The sequence below is a fragment of the Haemaphysalis longicornis genome, unplaced genomic scaffold, assembly GCF_048455015.1.
Source record: "Haemaphysalis longicornis isolate Haplotype H1 unplaced genomic scaffold, Haemaphysalis longicornis Haplotype H1 scaffold_7, whole genome shotgun sequence".
Classification (NCBI taxonomy): domain Eukaryota; kingdom Metazoa; phylum Arthropoda; class Arachnida; order Ixodida; family Ixodidae; genus Haemaphysalis; species Haemaphysalis longicornis.
The window spans coordinates 53,101,671-53,120,425 of record NW_027526422.1 but is presented as its reverse complement, the minus strand read 5'-3'; the positions used below and the strand labels follow the sequence as shown (position 1 = coordinate 53,120,425).

Here is an 18,755-nt window from a genome sequence, read left to right as displayed (position 1 = left end):
AGAAAACGTTTCATTCCCACTGATGATATTGCAAATCGCGCCGCCTCGGCAAAAGGACAAAGCCGGGCAGAGGGGAATAAATGTCCGAGCAAAGCCGCGTTTTCTTTTTATTTTCAGTAAAGTGTGTTTTTTTTTTTTTTTTTTTTTTTTCATCTTTCCCAACTGTGTTTGCTCAGGCGTGACACGTTGCATTCTTTACGTTCCCAGTGCTCCGTTTTGTGCTCATTTTCTGGTTTGAATGCGCCTTCTGGAAAACAAAAGAAGCCGGTTTAAATTCCGTGACCGGGGGGATACTGTGTATGGTCTTTCTTTCTTCATTTTTTTTTCTCTCTTTTAGGATATGCTGTGCGTGGTAAGCCAGAAATAATAGTTTCGTCCGAGCGAAGCAACGTGGGAAATATAAAACTTGAAGAGGAAACTTTGATGCAGCGTTTCCAAAGCCCTGTGTGCCCCAAAAGCCGTCCCAGCGGGAAACGCATTTCCGGGTTTCATATTTTTCGGCCGGCTGGGAGGAGAAGCTTCATCTCAGAACCACAGCCTGGAAAGCTCTCCGCATGTTGCTGTTCGGGCCTGCTGCGATGCCCACGCGATAAACTTTTCTTTTTCTATACATCCCGTGTCTTTTTCTTATTCTGTTTCGTTTAGGTGTGCCTGCATATATGGAATCTGAAGACGTCTCAATTGTCAAAGCAATAGATGGTGCGAGTCTCTGTTTCCCTTGTCGGATTCATCCAGTGCTACACTTTTGGTGAATCTAGTAATGATCACGCTTTTAGAGCGCAGGGTGTTTGGTTATTGCATCAATTATTGCCGCCAGCGCCAACAAGGAGGAGGAGGAGGAGGAATAAACGTGTATCTGAAGTTGTCAGCCCTGGGGAAGAGTCCTCATTCCAGGACCCCTTGAGTTCGTCCGTCTTCTTGGGCTCGCTGCACCAGCCAAAGCTGGTCTAGTTGGAAGCGATAATGCGTTACTGGTATTGCAATTTATCTTATTTTAAATAAGAATTTGACGGGGAGAGATACAAACAGAGAAACAGAGATACAAATAGAAACTGAAGGTTGTACGAGCCGAGAAGCCCCATGGCAACTTTTGTTTCCTGCCTGAGTCACGTTCGATTCATAGCTATGAAAAAGCCATGCGCTTCAACTGTTGCCAACCTTTTACTGCTTTTCACTGCTTTACTTAGCAGCCGTGCTTAGCTGACAATACATGAAAAGTTCCTGCAGCCCAATGCCATTTCCTTCTTTTTAAAATGCTTACAAGCTCCTGGGGTAAACTGCCTGGTATCTCCGAGAAAGCCGAGGCATAGACGTCTTTTCATGACCAAAGCGGCTTGCACCATCCTGTTGCGCTCATTCGTGGGGGTTCACACGATAAGCAATGAAGGCACAAACTTTCTTGGCGTGCGCGATTGTTATTTATTTATACTTATTTCTAAATACTTCTAGGCGATAACTTCGCCTTGAGTGCCGCGGTAAAAGGGGGGGGGGGGTGCGCGTTTGTGTGTGCTGGTGTTGGCGTGTGTGCGCGCATGCGTGCGTGCGTGCGTGCGTGCGTGCGTGCGTGCGTGCGTGCGTGAGTGAGTGAGTGAGTGAGTGAGTGAGTGAGTGAGTGAGTGAGTGAGTGAGTGAGTGAGTGAGTGAGTGAGTGAGTGAGTGAGTGAGTGAGTGAGTGAGTGAGTGAGTGAGTGAGTGAGTGAGTGAGTGAGTGAGTGAGAGTGAGCGAGTGAGCGAACAAGTGAGTGAGAGTGAGCGAGTGAACGAGCAAGTGAGTGAGCAAGTGAGTGAGTGAGTGAGTGAAAGAAACACGCACACAAGTTCCATACAAGCTAAATAGAAGGCAGCTAGCTAGAGACAGTTGTTAAAGCTGTCGGGCAGTGCAATGATGCTTATAGTGAATGAAGTTACTTCATCTAACTCCCACTTTCTTCACACACGCTTTCTTCTTCACCCCTCCCTCCCCCACCCCCTTCCCAAAAAAACCAACAACCCCGTGTGCGCAGCTGTTCATGATCGACAACTGCGCGGACGACTGGCGCATCGCCATGACCCCGCGGCGGGTGGCCCAGATCCTGGCCGAGCTGTGCGTGTGCGCCGTGCACCCTGTGCCGGGGGACCAGCGCTTCACGTGGACCACCAAGCTGGCCAACCACGGCAACCGCGTGCGCTCGCGCGACGTGCCCGTGGACGTGACCCTGTCGCTGCCCATGTTCCTGCGGCTATACCTCATCTGCCGCGTCATGCTGCTCCACTCGAAGCTCTTCACGGACGCCTCGTCGCGCTCCATCGGTGCGCTCAACCGCATCAACTTTAACACCCGCTTCGTGCTCAAGACCCTGATGACCATCTGCCCCGGCACGGTGCTCCTCGTCTTCATGGTCTCCCTATGGATCATCGCCTCCTGGACGCTCAGGCTCTGCGAAAGGTCAGCCTTACCACAATCCCTTCCTTCCTCCCTTAACGTGGCTGCTGCCGTTCCTTTGCTGCCCGCAACTCGGGCTTCTCTGTTCCTCGGGATCAGCTGCCTTTGTCGACTCACCGAGCCCGAGGTTCCGCTCATTACCACTCAAATCTTCCCTTTCTGCTCTTTCGCTCGCCATGACTGACCGTGAAGCGAACACAATTTTCTTAGTACTCGGTCTTAGCAACAATTTCACAGTGAGAAAAATTTTACGCCAGTACAATGAAACAAGCGGCCTGTAAAGGGTGCAACCCTGCACACAGTGTCTTATTGCGGGGAAGCAACCTTTACGACTAAAGAGTACGTTATACTTAAGGTTGTTCGTTTTCGGGTTTTATTTTTTAACACGAAAGTGTTTTATTCCCGGATACACCAAGATTTCACTGACGCCATATCCGTCACGAAAATGACGCCAGTACACCTTCGCCGAAGCGACCCATTAGCAGGACGTCACTGTCCAAGCGCACCCACAAGACAGCCGCCGACCCGCAAATCATGCTCAGCTGCAGATTTCGCTGCACATTTCACTTTCGTGTTTTGCCGGTTCCTATGACAGAGGAATCAGCCAGAGTGTTTTGTACTTTCCCGCTCTTCAAGGTAGAGAATCACGGGTACTCAGCTCTTATCTCGTGGGACAGTTCGATTTCAACATTTTGATTCAATTTCGAATGTCCCGCCGCAGCCGAGAAAGCATTGTTCGAAGCTGATCATAACGGTTGTGACTGATGTTGTGACTGGTGGATGGGTACACTATGACCGGCAAAATCTACCGCTGAGGTTCGGCACTTCGCGCCGCAAACCGAATTCCCGGTATACCAATGTGCCGGTCCTTTTTTGCATTTACAGGTAAAAGGCAAAAGAATCGAATCCCTGTCATTATTGGGAACTGCATGACCTAAGATTTAATGTAACTCTTTGAAAGCACGTTATGACAGCGCTCCTGGCGGTGGGAGGCTGCGGGAGAAGGCCCAATGTTTTTATCGTTATAAATAATGGTAAAAATGCGGGCACATGGTGAGCGCGCAGAAAGTCTACCCAGAGAAATGATAGAGTATGTAACAATGTTCCATTAATAAATTGTTACTTGAGTGTTTTAGAATAAAAACTCGAGTTCTTTCAAGACCCGGGCTATCAGTGTCATCGCACTGAGCCAGTACTTAGACCCAGCCCGTAAACCTAAAAGGGGTACAGCGCATCCAGATGACAACAACAAAAAAAAAACACTGGACACAGCGCCGACTCTTGTTTTTCTTCTTCTCCGAGTTTCCCTTAGAATACGCGGTTTCCCCTTTTTAAGACACATTACTATATTGCCTACCAAGCCATCATTGTGCCCTTCCTGTGTATAAGGGCGATGCAATATTTTTGGCGGTAACCAGGAGTGCTTGTATTGCTAATGTCCGAGTTCCTTATTATACGGTGTATTCCCATCAGCGGGATACCGAGTTGACCTTGAAATTCCATTAGGGAAGGACCACGTTTCTGTTAAATGAATGGCTTTACTATTTTTTTCCTCTATTTGAGTCGGTACAGCATATTTTACGCCTTTTAGACCACCTTTCAAGCAAGCTCAAAAATTAAGATAGAAGAGTTGTGAGGCGAAACCATTCCATTTTATTGCAAGCTTTTCATAATGGTAACTCCGTCGTGATTACATGACCTTCTGTTGCTACAATGGAGTCGTTATTATATATATATATTGTAAAGAAGACAGTCGACACGCCGGTAGCCGGTTGTGGTTGTTTATTTGCAGGAGCGAAGCCGATAGGAACGCAGGTCTTAGCGTTGCAATCACCAAGCTCGTTTCTGGCGCATGCACCTCCTGGGGTTCATCGTCTTCCCTGACACCTCTTTAGCGCATATCCCCGTGTGTGGATTGGGCATAATCCTATATGGTCTATGCTGGTGAGGCACATACCCCGTTGTATTGATGGCCCGTTGCGTCTGTTGCGTTTGTTTGTTTGTTTGTTTGTTTGTTGTTTGTTTGTTTATTTAGGCAGAGTACAAGTACACCATGCAAAAACAGAATATTTTCCAATCTTCTGCCAAGGCGAACGGGGCAAAAGGCGTTTGAGCCCATTTGATCGAGCCCGATTGATCGAGCCCGATTGGGCCGCCTGACGAGGCCCCGTCCCTGTTGTAGCGCAATAACAGCAGCACAAGCAACGCACATTCAACCGCCGGTCAATGAAATTATGAACACGCAACAAACCAAATGACAACATAGGCAAACTATATCAACGCAATTGTTGGTTATATAAAAACAATGACAAATCACAAAAAACGTATAATGATAACAGATATATGCTACGCAAAAGACCTTGACTCTAGTGGCACTTGTTCACAATTTCCACACAAAACAACAACAAAAAAGATGTACAGAACTGCAGAACCGAAATAACTATCACATCAGTTTAATCAGGAGTTTTTTTGCTTATGTCATTGCATAAACAATGAAATTAGGATACTAAATTTTGTTGTACATGAACTGATGTAAACAATTTAACAAAGCAGTCGTGTGAGGTATATAAAATACAACACTGCGAATAGGTTGTCACACATTTCAACTCTAAATTAACTTTCAGATGCCATTTTTTCAAAGAGTATTACTTGTTCATTACCCTCGCTACAATCGCCCCCGGTGCAAAAGGAGCCAACCTGGTGACTTATGGTGATGTCCACACCAGCGGGTCGTAGTAAGGCTTGAGCCTATCAACTTGGACTGTTTCACAGCCACGGCAGCGAATATCCGAGGACGGAGTAACGGGCTCAACAAAATAGTTCACTGGCGCAGTGCGGGCGATGACCTTGTATGGACCTTGATATTTGGCCACCAATTTTGGGGAGAGACCGGGTGTTGGGAGGGCACCCAAAGCCACACATGCGAACCAGGATCAAACGTCTTAGAACTGGTAGAGTCGTTACGACAATGCTTCTGGCGCTGTTGGTCAGCAGTTGTAAAAGGACGGGCGCGTTGTCGACATTCTTCTGCGTGCTGCGCCATTTGTGAAACAGGTGTGTATTCTGTGTCATCACGCTTGTAAGGGAATATGGTATCCAGGGCGCATGTCGGCTCACGTCCGTAAAGCAAGAAAAACGGGGAAAATCCCGTCGTCACCTGCGTGGCCGTGTTGTTGGCGTACGTTATAAACGGGAGCACGAGGTCCCAATTGGAGTGGTCTGATGACAAATTTATTGAAAGCATGTCGCCCAGGGTGCGGTTGAGTCGTTCTGTGAGCCCATTCGTCTGCGGGTGGCATGATGAGCTTGTCCAATGATCCACGTGACATTCGGCGAGTAGCGCTTTCACGACTTCTGATAAGAAGACCCGCCCTTGATCACTGAGGAGCTCCCGAGGCGCCCGTGCCGAAGATAAAGCGACGTAGTAGAAAAGTGGCGACGTGACGAGCCGTGGATGGGGGCACTGCAGCAGTTTCAGCATACCTTTTCAGGTGGTCAACGGCAACAATTATCCATCTGTTGCCGGAAGCAGTAGAAGGCAGTGGCCCGTATAGATCGATGCCAACGCGGTCAAAGGATTTTGCCGTGCAGGGTAGGGGTTGCAGTGGAGCGGTCGAGCGAGTAAGTGGCGATTTGCGGCGTTGGCATTCCGGGCACGAGCGAACGTACTTCTGTACGAAGTTGTACATTCCACGCCAATAATAACGGAGGCGGAGTCGCTCGTATGTCTTGATGACGCCCGCATGGGCGCAACTCGGGTCGTCATGAAATGAAGCGCATATATCTGCGCGCAAATGACGTGGAATAACCAGAAGCCACTTGCGACCGTCCGAGAAATAATTTATGCGGTAAAGCAGCTCGTCGCGCAGCTGAAATTGAGGAGCTTGCCATCGCAGGGCCCTTGATACACGGGTAGGTGACGCACCCGAGAGGAAGCTGATCATGGAAGCTATCAGCACACATGTTATGGGACACGTGTAGGCGGGCAATGCCCCATATTGCGTGGGCTCAGGCACGAGACGACGAAGACGACGAAGTAGCTGTGTCCTTGCGCGCGCTACCTTTATGGCCACCATGTACATTCTGTAAATAATAGCTTCACCCCCACCCCATCGTTCGTCTCATCTGTGTCCTGCCGCCACGTAACAATATATATATATATATATATATATATATATATATATATATATATATATATATATATATATATATATATATATATATATATATATAATAAAGAAATGAGGGGTTCCTTGAATTAAATACAGGAATAAGGGTAGGCAGTCAATAATTCCAAGGAAATCCATACCACTGATGTACTTGTGCTTTGCCTCAAATGCGATCAGGATTCCTTCTGCGCTAAAATAGTGATTGCATGCACGAAGCGTACCACCGCTGTTGGAAGTCGTGAAACGTGTTTGCCTATCTAATCTTATGATAGGAGGCCACAAATACACACCTTCACGTCTTTTGAACTGCTATCAGTAGTTTGCTTCCCATTGGACATGTGTATTAAATCACAGCATCCTGTTGCCGCAGTTGAGGCATAAAATGTTCCAATTTTCGGGGGACACCCATTGCAACACTAGGGAAATGCTACAATCACTTGGTACGCTGGCATGCTGGCAAGCCACCAAGCGGCCATGCTGTCTAACGGGCACTCCCTCGAGCCCTGCATCTGTTAAACAGGCACGCTATTAAATGGGCATGCTCGTACGTAGGTCGTCGAAAGGCTCACTCACGAGTGCACTCACTCCCCCCCCCCCCCCTCCCCAATTCACCACTCATGAGGGAGTGGTGAGTGAGCCCTTCCGTCCCTTTGCGCTGGCGAGTGCGAGTGCAAGTGAGTGCGAGCGCCACTCGCAGTGAGCCCCACTCGCAGTGAGCGCCACTCGCGGAAGCCCTGCTCCCCACTCACGAGTGCACTCGCGCTACTCGCGCGATTTGCAGGGCTTACCCTACTGAGCGCCACTGTTGCGCTTGAACTCGTTCTTGGCTATTTCGTTACTCCACTCCTACTATAGGGAATCGTAGAATTAACTCTCTCGTTGCTTGTTGATTTAAAAATATGATTTGGATCGACTTCTGGCGCTGTCATATGCACTGATACTGTTCTGTTTCATGACTCGTGGAGCGTCTTCTGCGTGCACTCGCGTGCGAAGGGTGATGAAGAGTGGTTAGCGCCAGCGCGAGTGAGTGTGAGTGGTGACGGCGAGGGGTGAGTGTGAGGTCGAGTGAGTGGAGGGGTGAGAGTGGGAGGAAAGTACGAGTGAGTGCGAGTGGTGAAGAAGGTGGTGGGCGTGAGCGGGAGTGAGTGCGAGTGGTGAGGGCGAGTAGTGAACGGGAGTGAGAGTGAGTGCGTGAGAAAAAATACATCTCTCTTTGCCGAGGTTCACCGAGTTTTTACGAGGTATGCGTGCCCGTATTGGAAAGCGGGAAGTGTAATAACCGCACGTGCTGGTACGGGCATGCATATGCGTGAAAAATACATCCTCCCGTATGTAAGGCTGCCGCCATAAATTGTGACCCATTAAAGCAATAACCACTGACAAATGGACATTATGCGTGGCGTAAACAAATGGCGTATCACCAAGTGAGGGTCGCGTCGGACTCGTGTACAAAGCCGGCACCAAGGTCCCGACCGACCGGCGCCCGTCTCAGAAACTGGGGAGAACAGCGCGGGACACGAGAAGGGCGTCGATATATTGACGCAGTACGTGTCCACGACATCCGGACAGACGAAGCCTCAGCACTAAGTGGCCCGGCTATTTCCTTGCAGCACGAAGCTGCATGCGTATGACAAAGGGAGTCCGGTGGGCGCACCTATTGTCGCGAAACGCGAGTGCCTGCTTATGCGTCCATTTCCCGTCGCTACGGGAGAGCATGGCAAAGAACGGGCGCATTGGAGGTGCAGTCCAGCCAGCCGCCCGGTCTTTCCGGTGCTTCTCGAAGCGCGGGCGCGGATCTTCCCTGGCTCTAAGTTCACCGAAGAAAAGGGCGATGCGATAAATAACGAAGACGAAGCAAAAAACGCTGAACAACTTCAGATGGTACTTCTGCCCACGGAGACGGTACTCCGCGTGATTACTACATACAGCTAACGGGGCTATAGAAGAGGCCATCGGAAGCAGCGGCAGCTGCGGGAGACACCCGCTCTCTGACGTAAGTTCTTCACGTCAACTGTAGGCAGCAGCAGTTCGTGCGAGGTAAATGAAGAAGTAAAAAGGGCACGTGTCTTTCGAAGGCAGGGTTAATGCTTGCAGGAGCACGAGGTTGCCACGGCCTTGTCCCTGCCTCTCGTAACGACAGCGGGAGTTAGAGGGAGAGCAGAGAGGGAGGGGGTGGGAGTTGCCCACGCATAAGAAAGAACGTGCCTCAGGGTCACGCGCAATTTGAGTGGGAAGCCTCCCAGCCCATTCGCCGCAAGGGAAAACAAGTTCTTCGTCACGTCGTTCTCCGCGTCTTTGTCTCCCGTAGAGGTGGAGCAGCAGGCGAGGGAGAGAAAGAATCTTTGCAAGAGCCGCATCCATTTCCAGGGCAGGCCAAGCGCGCTGTGCCGGGCGCGACTACGCACTCGCAACTTCGCTCTACGTCACGGCCACCACACTACGTGGCTGGTGCTACTACGGCAACTCTAGCTCGGTGTGCGCTTGCCTTCAGAGTCTACGATGGTGAGAATGGATGCCTGTGTTCTTCGGTTGGACTCGGAGCCGCATCTTTTATTTTATTTTTTTTTCCCAACTCGGATCCGGGAAACGACCGCATTTCCTCCCTCCGCCGCCACCCTCCTTTCAGAGGATTGCTAAAAAGGCGGCGAAGGTCGGCTAGGCCATTTGTCCCGTTTCTGGCCAGCTCCCTTTTTTGTGTGAGACCATCAGGACTCCCCTCCTCTCCCCCTTCCTCCCCTCTTGAAACGACACTCCTTGACGAATTGAATTTCTTTTGCGACGGTTCGGTGATGTAATCTTATTTTGGGAGAACACACCAGCGGATCAGTACACGATGCTAAAGGTGGAAGCGATGAGTAGCGTGTCCAATGTTATACAAAAAAAAGTGGAAATAAAGCCTATTTTTCTCTTCTCGGAAGCGAACCGTGACAAATTTTGCGCCGATTACGTGTTGGGAGCGGTATGCGACTGGAGACCCTGAAATTCAGAAGCGTTAATTTAATTTAACGCGCCTGACTGCCCAAACGCGCCGCAGATTGAAATTTGAGATGGGCGAGAAACTTCTCTTCGGTTAAGTAATCATAAGTTGCGAGAAAGTGCGCTATCCCGTTAGCGTCTAAACTAGCGTCACAATATCGCAAATGAGAGGGCTATCTTCAAAGGAAACAAAACTCAGCCACTGCGGGATCTGCCGTGCTCCATAATGTCTTTAAACTTGACTCCGTCACGCAGCGATTGTCGGGTAGTCCAACAGGTGCTGTCGCACTATGCCGCGATTTGAATTTTCTTTTAGTTATTCTGCTTGCTCCGCATGAAAACAGGCCTTTCGAGTTTTCTGTTGTATTAGGTTATTAGAAAGCGAATAACAGCTCTGGCTATGATAAACGCACTCGCTGATCGCCTATTCCTGAATTGTACCCTGCAAGTTGCTTTCGCATGTATAAGCTGAATTATTAACCGGAAATATTTGTTCTGACGTACGCTACGAACGCTCTTACAAGTGATTATACCGACAAAGGGGGATTAGCCTAGACCTAATAAGACCGACAATAGAAAAAATAATCTGTCAATCGAGTGCAGTCAATAAAACAATAATATTAAACAGGCGAATTCATTCAATGACTCTTTGCAATCAATAATACCTTCAACTGACAATCAATTGGCAGTCTTCCCGCTGATATCTCCCTTTTATTTTTAAAGGGCCATGAAGGGAAAATACAGCTTGATTTAATTTGAAATAAAGTAGCCTTTGGTTACTCACTCAGCTCCAATCTAGCCCCTAAAGACGTTTTAACAGAGAAAAGGTAATAAATGTCGGAAGACTTTCTAGTTTCGCGCTACAGTGACGTAATAATGGGAGCGAGTGACGCCCTTGACAATAATGTTCACGTCGACACAATTTTTCTGGATCTTAGAAAACCATTTGATAAATTTTCTTATGACAAATTAATTTAAAATTTGAAAAATTAAATATTACAGAAACGTTTTTTGCATGGGTGTCTAGGTACTTTATGAATGATAGCAGTATGTTTTGACTGATGGTCCTGCCTCGAGTTGTCTTCCAGTCACATCCGGAGTGCCCCAAAGTAGTGTTCTTGGGCCGTTGCTTTTTCTTTTGTATATTAGTGATATCGTCACTGTAGTTACACCCGACTCATATCCGACTGTTTGCAGCTGACTGTAGTTTATTCCGTGAAATCTCAAGCATGCATGATCACATAGCAAACACAAACCTGGGCAATGTTTACAGTTGGTGCAAGGAATGGGGCATGTTTGTCAACGCAGAGAAAATTGTTTCCCTCCATATGACGCGTAAAAAAGGTACGTTCTGTCTGTCTCTCAAAAACCGTGTTTCTTGAGACACAAACTCTTAATTCGCCTCCAAGTGTTAAACTTTTTTGCCACCATTAATACTTAAGAGCGAAAGTTAAGTATGCTGCTGCTGTACTATGGGACCCGTATACTAAAAATACTAAAAATAACATCGGTAAATTGGAAAAGATTCACAATAAAGCAGTTAGGTTTATTTTTTTCAAAATATCGTCACACGGATTCTCCGTCGCAATTACTGATTGCCAGTAACATTCCCAAGCTTCAGTTAAGAAAACAGAAACTTCGTCTCCATTTCCTCCGCTCATTTACTAACCATGAACTGGCTATCGGTTCCTCCCTTTATATATCCGCCCTGACTACAAGACACACGCGGTACCACCACCCGAGATCGCTAACGCCGTATCACGCGAAGACTGATACCTACAACTTTTCATTTTTCCCACCTACCATGGCTGAGTGGAATTCCCTTACTGAGCCATACTCGTTAGATTCTCTATAACCCTGTTATTTTCATGTTTGTGTCTTGGTATTGGCAATTTCAATGCAATGTCCACTGTATCATTTTTTTACCCTTTTGCTCTTTTTGTCTTGTGATATTTAAGTGCTGGTACTGCCGGGACCACAACGGGACCACAATTGCGGCCTGGAGTATGTATTGAATACATAACATATAATCGGCAAGCACTGAAACATAAATACTAGTGTGCTAACTCCCTGCTAACATTCAGTTGATACGATCAAACTTTACTGGAGGCTCCACTTGAATACCCCAGTCGTGTTTCTTGGCTGCAGCTTACGTCGGCGTCCTCCAATGGCACAAACAAGATTCAGTGACGTCATAGAGCGCGGCTGAAGAGTTTATGGGAGTCGGTAGTGCTTCATCTATTTTGTTTAATCTATCTATTATTTGTTTGAAGTTCGCGATAAAATGGCATCATTTCCTTCAAATCAGTCTTTCTAATGAACCAAGCTTGTATTTTGTTCTTATAACTCGTTTAATGCTTCTGCTTAACGTTCCATATACTCTCAAAAAAGCGTATTGCACTTAAGGAAAAGGCTTCCCAATTTCTTGATGGGGCCATTACCTTAATTGATGCCGTGTCATGCTTCATAGGATCATTTCCATATGAAGCTAGGAGTGTCTGGTGCGGTGTTGCTATAGTCGGTATTGTGGAGTCATGATCGGTACTGCGCTACCGTAATGAAGTAACGTGATACGAAATCTCTTCCCTGTCTTACTACGCTGTGGTCCTATCTCAGTAATGACCGGCTGACGACTCCTGGCCAAGTTCAATGCACCTGAGTATGTTCTCAGAGGTACATCAGTAGAATTTTTTTAGTTATTGTTAGCAATTCTTGGAGGACCTCCAAGGAATTTGCTTTTGTCGTCTGTCTCCGGTCATTCGCTGTTCGTCGTGTTCGTCAGCCCTGGAAAAGATGTAATGGAACAGTAGAACATAATGCTTCGTACGGAGGAAGCGTCGTTGCTGAAATCAGTCGACGGAGTTTGCTTCGAAACCCGTGGAGTCCATAGATGTCAAAATAGGGGGTAGATAAGAAAAGCGATAAACCAGGAAAAATAAACACAAAGGAGTTTACGGCCCCCGTCACAAAATCTTATCCTCATAAGTATGAAGCGCGACAAGAAAAAAAAAGGTGGTGGATCGATCTCACGTTGTGGAGTCCTCTCTAGAGCCGTTAAATCTTCTTTCTTCTTACTTCATTTCTGAAACTCTTTTAGGTCAGCCAATGCGCTTGTAAACTGTTGTTGTGTTTGCCAACGCATACCTTCCGCATTTCCTCATCTTCTTGACGTGAAAGCCTTAGATCTATGTTTCAAGCAAGCGCGTTGTAAGGTGCAAAAATTGTTGTGAGGTGCACATAATCGCACTGTAAATCGGAACTGCAGCGCCGGAGGAGAGTTCTGAGTAAGGGACCGCGAACGCATAAGTCGCACCGTGAGCTCAGAGCTTCAATCCACGTCGCTATGGGTGATGACGCATCAGGCCATAGTGGCTGGCGGGGAAGACCGAGTAAATGCGCCACGGCGGGATAGGCTAGAGTATCTCGAAATGTTGCTGGTCGTAACCGCCGTTGGGCGGAAGCGGCTATGGATTAAGCTGCGGCTGCGGCCCGACGAGAGCGACACGAAAGTTTAAAACAAGGTTCAACAGCAGATAAACAGAAGGTTCAACTAGGCTTTTGCCTTCACATTCTTAGAAAGTTCTAGTCACCTTCTCTAGTTATATTTACTAACATAAGTTCAGCAGCATATTCCTTCACATTGGTGCGACAATTTCCCGCTGTTTCTCCGACCAACATCATCACCTCCCAGATTAGGACTACGGGATCGACTGAACTACGAAAGAAACTATGGACTTCACCATCCAGCACCATCTTATTCCAGATTGTAACGTAAGCTGACTCAAAACAACAAGTGTTCTGCCATTTTATATGTACATCGAACACGCCGTGATGTATGGTCACCGTCATTATTGCCACGATCCGCTCATTACCATCCAGAAGGTGACGCTCTGTTCACTGATTGGAGGAGCGGCTTCACAGTACCGCTCTTCATTAGAGACACTAAGAACCAGTCCCGAGCTCGCCGTTGACTGTCCGGAACGCAAGAAGCAATCGTTTTCCACGTATATTACTAACGTTGGCTTCACCGCCGCACTACTCTTTGTGCGGTGGTGCACCCTTTACAGGCACAACAAAAGTTTTCTTTTGAGGAATGAGATGAGTGAACGTGAATGTTGGTGGTTATAAAAGTTAAAGGTGTTATGACATATGTGAAAGAATGTTAGGTTCATGCCTGCTTTTGTAGCTTTATTTGCTGTGATAAGGAGAATAATGTAAAGTCTGGTCGTTCGTGTTTTCAGGGTAGTGGGTAGGAGGATGACGCAACTATTTGCATTTAGGAACGGAATGACCCATTACGAACGAGATTTCGCTTTCTCCCATCATTCCTTCCCCACGCCAGTGAGCAGCGGGATGAGCGTCAGTGCTTGTTACGAGCGTGATTATTCCGCAGAGTAACCTCAGGAACAGTGAGTCGCCCCCAATTGCTGAGACGTGGGTCATAATGATGGCAACGATGGTGCGCCGTGACCTTCAAATGTGCGCAGAAATCTTTCCTTGGAGCTATGCACTCACCATAATATCGAATAAAATCGTGCTGATGACTGTGCGTATACTAGAAGAAAAACCGAGCGTTACGGTGGACTTGTGCAGCCAAAAAAATTCCAGTATTCTTCCACACTTTTTGTTGTTTGTTGCTGCGCCTAAATATATATATACAGTAAAGCCCGCTTATATCGAACACGGATATATCGAATTATTGCCTATATCGAACCCTTGTATAATTTTGGTAAAAACTATATGCATTCAACACTTTTTTATATCGAACGCAATTTTGCTGCTGACAATGGACATATCGAACTCTCCCGCGCGGGATTTTTCGCTCTTTTTAGGCATGCGGCAGGCTTTCCCGCAATACATCAGAGCGCAGCGGTGGGGCGGGTGTCGCTTGCGACTCCCGCGCGAGCTCGGGCCCTTCCAAATCGGCCGTGTCAGAGTGGACCAGCTCCACGCATGCATGCCGTTGGAGCCGGAAGCGCCACATTGGGCGCTGCGGGCTGCGGTGTCACCGAACTTCAAGTCTGCGCCACTCGCTGCGCGCACTCGCTCGGTTCGCTGGGTTCGGCGTTATTCGCTTGTATCCAGGCTTGTCTCCGAAGACGCCGAGGACTCCGTACCGCTTCCGAGCACGAGCGAAGCCGTCGCTGCCGTGGCCCTGCTACGGCGATACTGCAGTGCCATTGAGGGCAGCGGTGTTGTGCTTGTCGACTGTTTAAATACCGTGGAGCAAGCAGTCACCAGCAACGCGTTGCGCTCCAAGAAGCCGGCTACACTCACGCAGTTCTTCCGTCCCCAATAAATTATTGTTTTCTTTCCGAGAAAGTGTCGTATCAATAGTAAACTGCCGGGTGGTAAGAGCTCAGCGTTAGCTCGTGACTCCGTCGGCAAGATTGCTCTCATATAAGATTGCTCTCATTGCTCTCATATTTTGCTTCACTTTCTACATAGAATTTTTGCTAGATCGAACTATTTTACAATCCTCGCGATGTTCGATATAAGCGGGCTTTACTGTATATATATATATATATATATATATATATACAGAAAGAAACGCCGGCATTGGTAAGGCATTCGAGCTCTAATCGAAAGGCGTGGGTTCGGTCCCCACTCTGGGCGCGTGTTTTTCTTTCTTTCTTTCTCATGTAATTATAATAAAAAATGTAACGTCACTAACGGTAAAAAATAGTCTAACCATTCCCCTATGCCTTCTTTGGCATTGTAGACTGCCGGCGTTTCTTTCTGTATTTTCTCCTAACGAGCCCCTCATTTCCAAACCATATTATCGTATATATATATATATATATATATATATATATATATATATATATATATATATATATATATATATATATATATATATATATATATATATATATATATATATATATATATATATATATATATATATATATATATATATATACCAAAATCTCTTTGGGTTTAAGGCATTTTGTGGCATACGTAAATACGTAAATATGCACGTAACTTCTCATCAGACCTCAGTGCCTGTGTCTCTGTGTCTTTACTGCTGCGGGTAAACCGGAGAGCATAACGAGTGGAATGGAATCGTGATGGAAGACCTTATGATGTAAGTGTGGACTTCGCTCGAACAAGTTATTTTAAGTGACTCATTGAATGAAAAAAAGGCTATTCCGAAAAGGACGACAATAAATTGTCATTCGCTGTGACGCTTTACTAGCACGTGCATGAGAAATAAAACGCAGGAGAAATGCGCACAAGCCCAAAGCGGTGGAAACCGCCTGCAGAGAGTCGCAAGAGAACGGAAGTGTTACCATTGATTCTGCAGCTTCCGCTTCCTCAGCGCTTTGTCAGATTCGATATCAACGCTTTCAAAACACGACCTACCGCGCAGTTCACAACCGAAAAGTTGCGAGAGTGAATAAATGTGGTGAAACGAGCCAAGAAGCACAACAACATTATCCAAAAAACGCGTCCCGAAAACACTAACGATGAAGAAAGCGGACCCGGCAGCGCGTAAACGCATAAAACAACACGAAGACGAGGAGATACGCAAACACAGGCCAAGACGGGACGTCACAGGCGTGACAGAAGAGCTCCACCAACAGCACCGGGGAGTCACGTATCAAGCGACAGCGACCGGGTTCGTCAAAGCATTTGTAGAAAAAACTTCTCGGTCGTGTGTTCATCGACGGTGTTCAACGATACGATGCTAGCAGCCGACTGCACTGCATACCTCCTTGCGTAAGAATTCTAGACGGTGAACGTCGCAAGGTTTTCAATTCTGCCGCACGTGCCTCGCGACAGTGAAACGCGGAAAAACACAATTGCTTTCGCAACCAGTAGGCCCGAACAAGTGCTTAAGTGGACCTCGTAGTTTCTGTTCTCGAATATAATGTTAGCAGTGTAATCACTCGAATAGAAACTCGCCATTTAATAGTAAACCTGTACAGCGTGTTAAACGGGAGTATACACCATTAAAGAATTATCTTTTTTTAAACACGGCAGGTTCTTCCAAAAAAAGTCAGCTGTTTGTACTCCGCGCGCGCACTGCACAACCCCTCCTGTTCGGCTCCGCCCCCGACAAAATCCCCTTCGACAAAGGCCACCGTTACGGCAACTTCACTAAAACACAGAGTAGCTTCAATACTAGGATTAAAACAAATAAAAGCAGACTTAAAGACGGCTGGCTGGTTTCTTCAGTGCAAAGCTATAGTGCAAGTCAGTTCTAATGCGCCAGTGGACGCTTCTTTCCACGTTTAAGAGACCACTAAGAAAAATAATAAACAGATGGTTACGAAAGAGGGAGGCAAAAAGGAAAGGAAGAAGAATGATGAGTGTGCCTCGCGGTTTTCTGTCTATTTTTGTTTTGTGATGGCCCTGGCGGACTATGCTTCCGTTGTACTTTATTCTGTCTGACGCACTCCCAGAAGAGAGCGGTCCTCACAAGAGACCCACAATGGGCAAAGAGCCAGAAAGGCTCGCCCGAACTTTCTACTCCTCTTGCGCCCATTGGTTCTCGGCCTACTGGGAGTAGTTCAACACCGCCGGCCCGCAGGACGAAAGAATGAGATGCGGTCACATTTGTACGAAACGGTACGGAGGCTGCGTTATGAGTTCGCTCTGAACTACTACGATCCTTGTTCTTAACCACGAAGAAACTATCACTATGTAGTTAGTTGCAGATACGTTACTGCATTCGTGCAAAACACAACGGGCTTTTGGGTATTTAGCAACAGTGACCAAACAGCGAAAAAAACACGAGTATAATAAAATATGAAAAAGATGGACAGCCCTCTTTCCCGTAGAGGTTTTTTACATAAAGTATTGTAGACAAAAACTTGACACGTCTTGAAGAAATGTTGCTTCGTAGTTATCACTCAGTTTGATTGTTTTTCTTTTGCTTTTAATTCATCACAGAGAATTCGCATTCTTGTTGTGCAAGTCTCTCGCTTGCTTACAGGCTCCTTCAAGTTCGTTAAAATCCGACTTACGGATGTTAACTAAAACTGTGTCTTCACTTCTATCCATTCCCTGCTTACTTAACTCTAACGCCTCTCCGCGCGTTAGAGCGCACATTTCCTAATCGGTCTGGTAACAACGCCACGAGGGAAAGAATCGTTTACGGCGTGCTACTTAAAAAACCATTCATAGTCGACACAATCCCTACCGCTCGGTGGGCAAGCACACAATGCAAAACAAAGAGCTCATCACCTCATCCCCGCAGCGTACCGGAACAAAATGGGGTCGAAGCAAAGAAGGGTAAGAGCGTTTCGTCACCCTTTTCGCAGGAGCCGCTTCGTTTAAACCCTTCTTTCAGAAAATGTTGTTGCTTGAGCGGCTTAAATTATTCCGGGGCCTGGTGAATTGCGATTAGATTGAGGTTGCGCTCGACTAAGTGCCCTCTAGAGGAAGTTTTGCGCACTGTTTACGAGCCCCGCTGAGCTTTAACTATTTCCCTGCCGGGATTCGAATTTTTTTTTCTTTTACGACGGCTCTCGGCGGAATGAGTTATGCGCGCTTAGTTGTGTCGCCGCGTACAGTTGGGAATATACTAGCTCTTGCGGTGAAGAGTGAGCACGGCCTGGAAATGGTGGAAACTCTGGAGCGCGCGGTTTGGGGCTTGGTGAAGTGCGGGAATTTTTATTCGCGCCGACTGCGCATGGAAAACCTGTGCCTTTGCTGCGCCAAACCGCCGAACCGGCATTTCCGGCTGCGCGGTTTTTGACGATGCCTCTGGTTCCGTTTCTTTCTCATGCGAGCGCGAAGCTGAGGCTACGTGGCCGAAACAGAGATGTAAGAAATTCTCAGTTTAGCTTGTACCAACAGCGAGAGGATGTGTATTTTTTTTAACGAGTTTACGAAGACGACTTGGAAGCACGAAATGGTGATGTAAGCACATTTGTTTACGTTAAGTTTGGATTGCTCTTTATACAGAAAATATGGGGGAAAGAAAAGAGGGAGTGAGTTCAATTTATTCGCTCTGAATATTGCCATGTAGTATAACCTAAAAAAAGTTGCGGACGTGACCGATATGCTAATACCCGAAACATTTATGTTTTCTATCATTTAACGCTCAAATGACCATATGCAAATTGAAGAAACGTTTAGAGAAGGGACGTTAAACAGGTATTAAAAGCTGAATAACTTTTACCTTGATGCAGTTGGCCTCTAGTTGGTCGAACTTTTTTTGTGTTTTTCGTACGTGC

The 18,755-nt window shown here is 46.9% G+C and overlaps 1 protein-coding gene across 1 annotated transcript in view; it reads left to right on the top strand.

Annotated features, from left to right (window-relative positions):
* Positions 1 to 18,755, top strand: part of Sk (small conductance calcium-activated potassium channel) — a 510,824-nt gene that overhangs the window by 413,796 nt on the left and 78,273 nt on the right. The window contains exon 6 of the mRNA XM_077677315.1: positions 2,004 to 2,425. Coding sequence (XP_077533441.1) covers positions 2,004 to 2,425 — 422 coding nt within the window. The remainder of the gene's footprint in view (positions 1 to 2,003; positions 2,426 to 18,755) is intronic.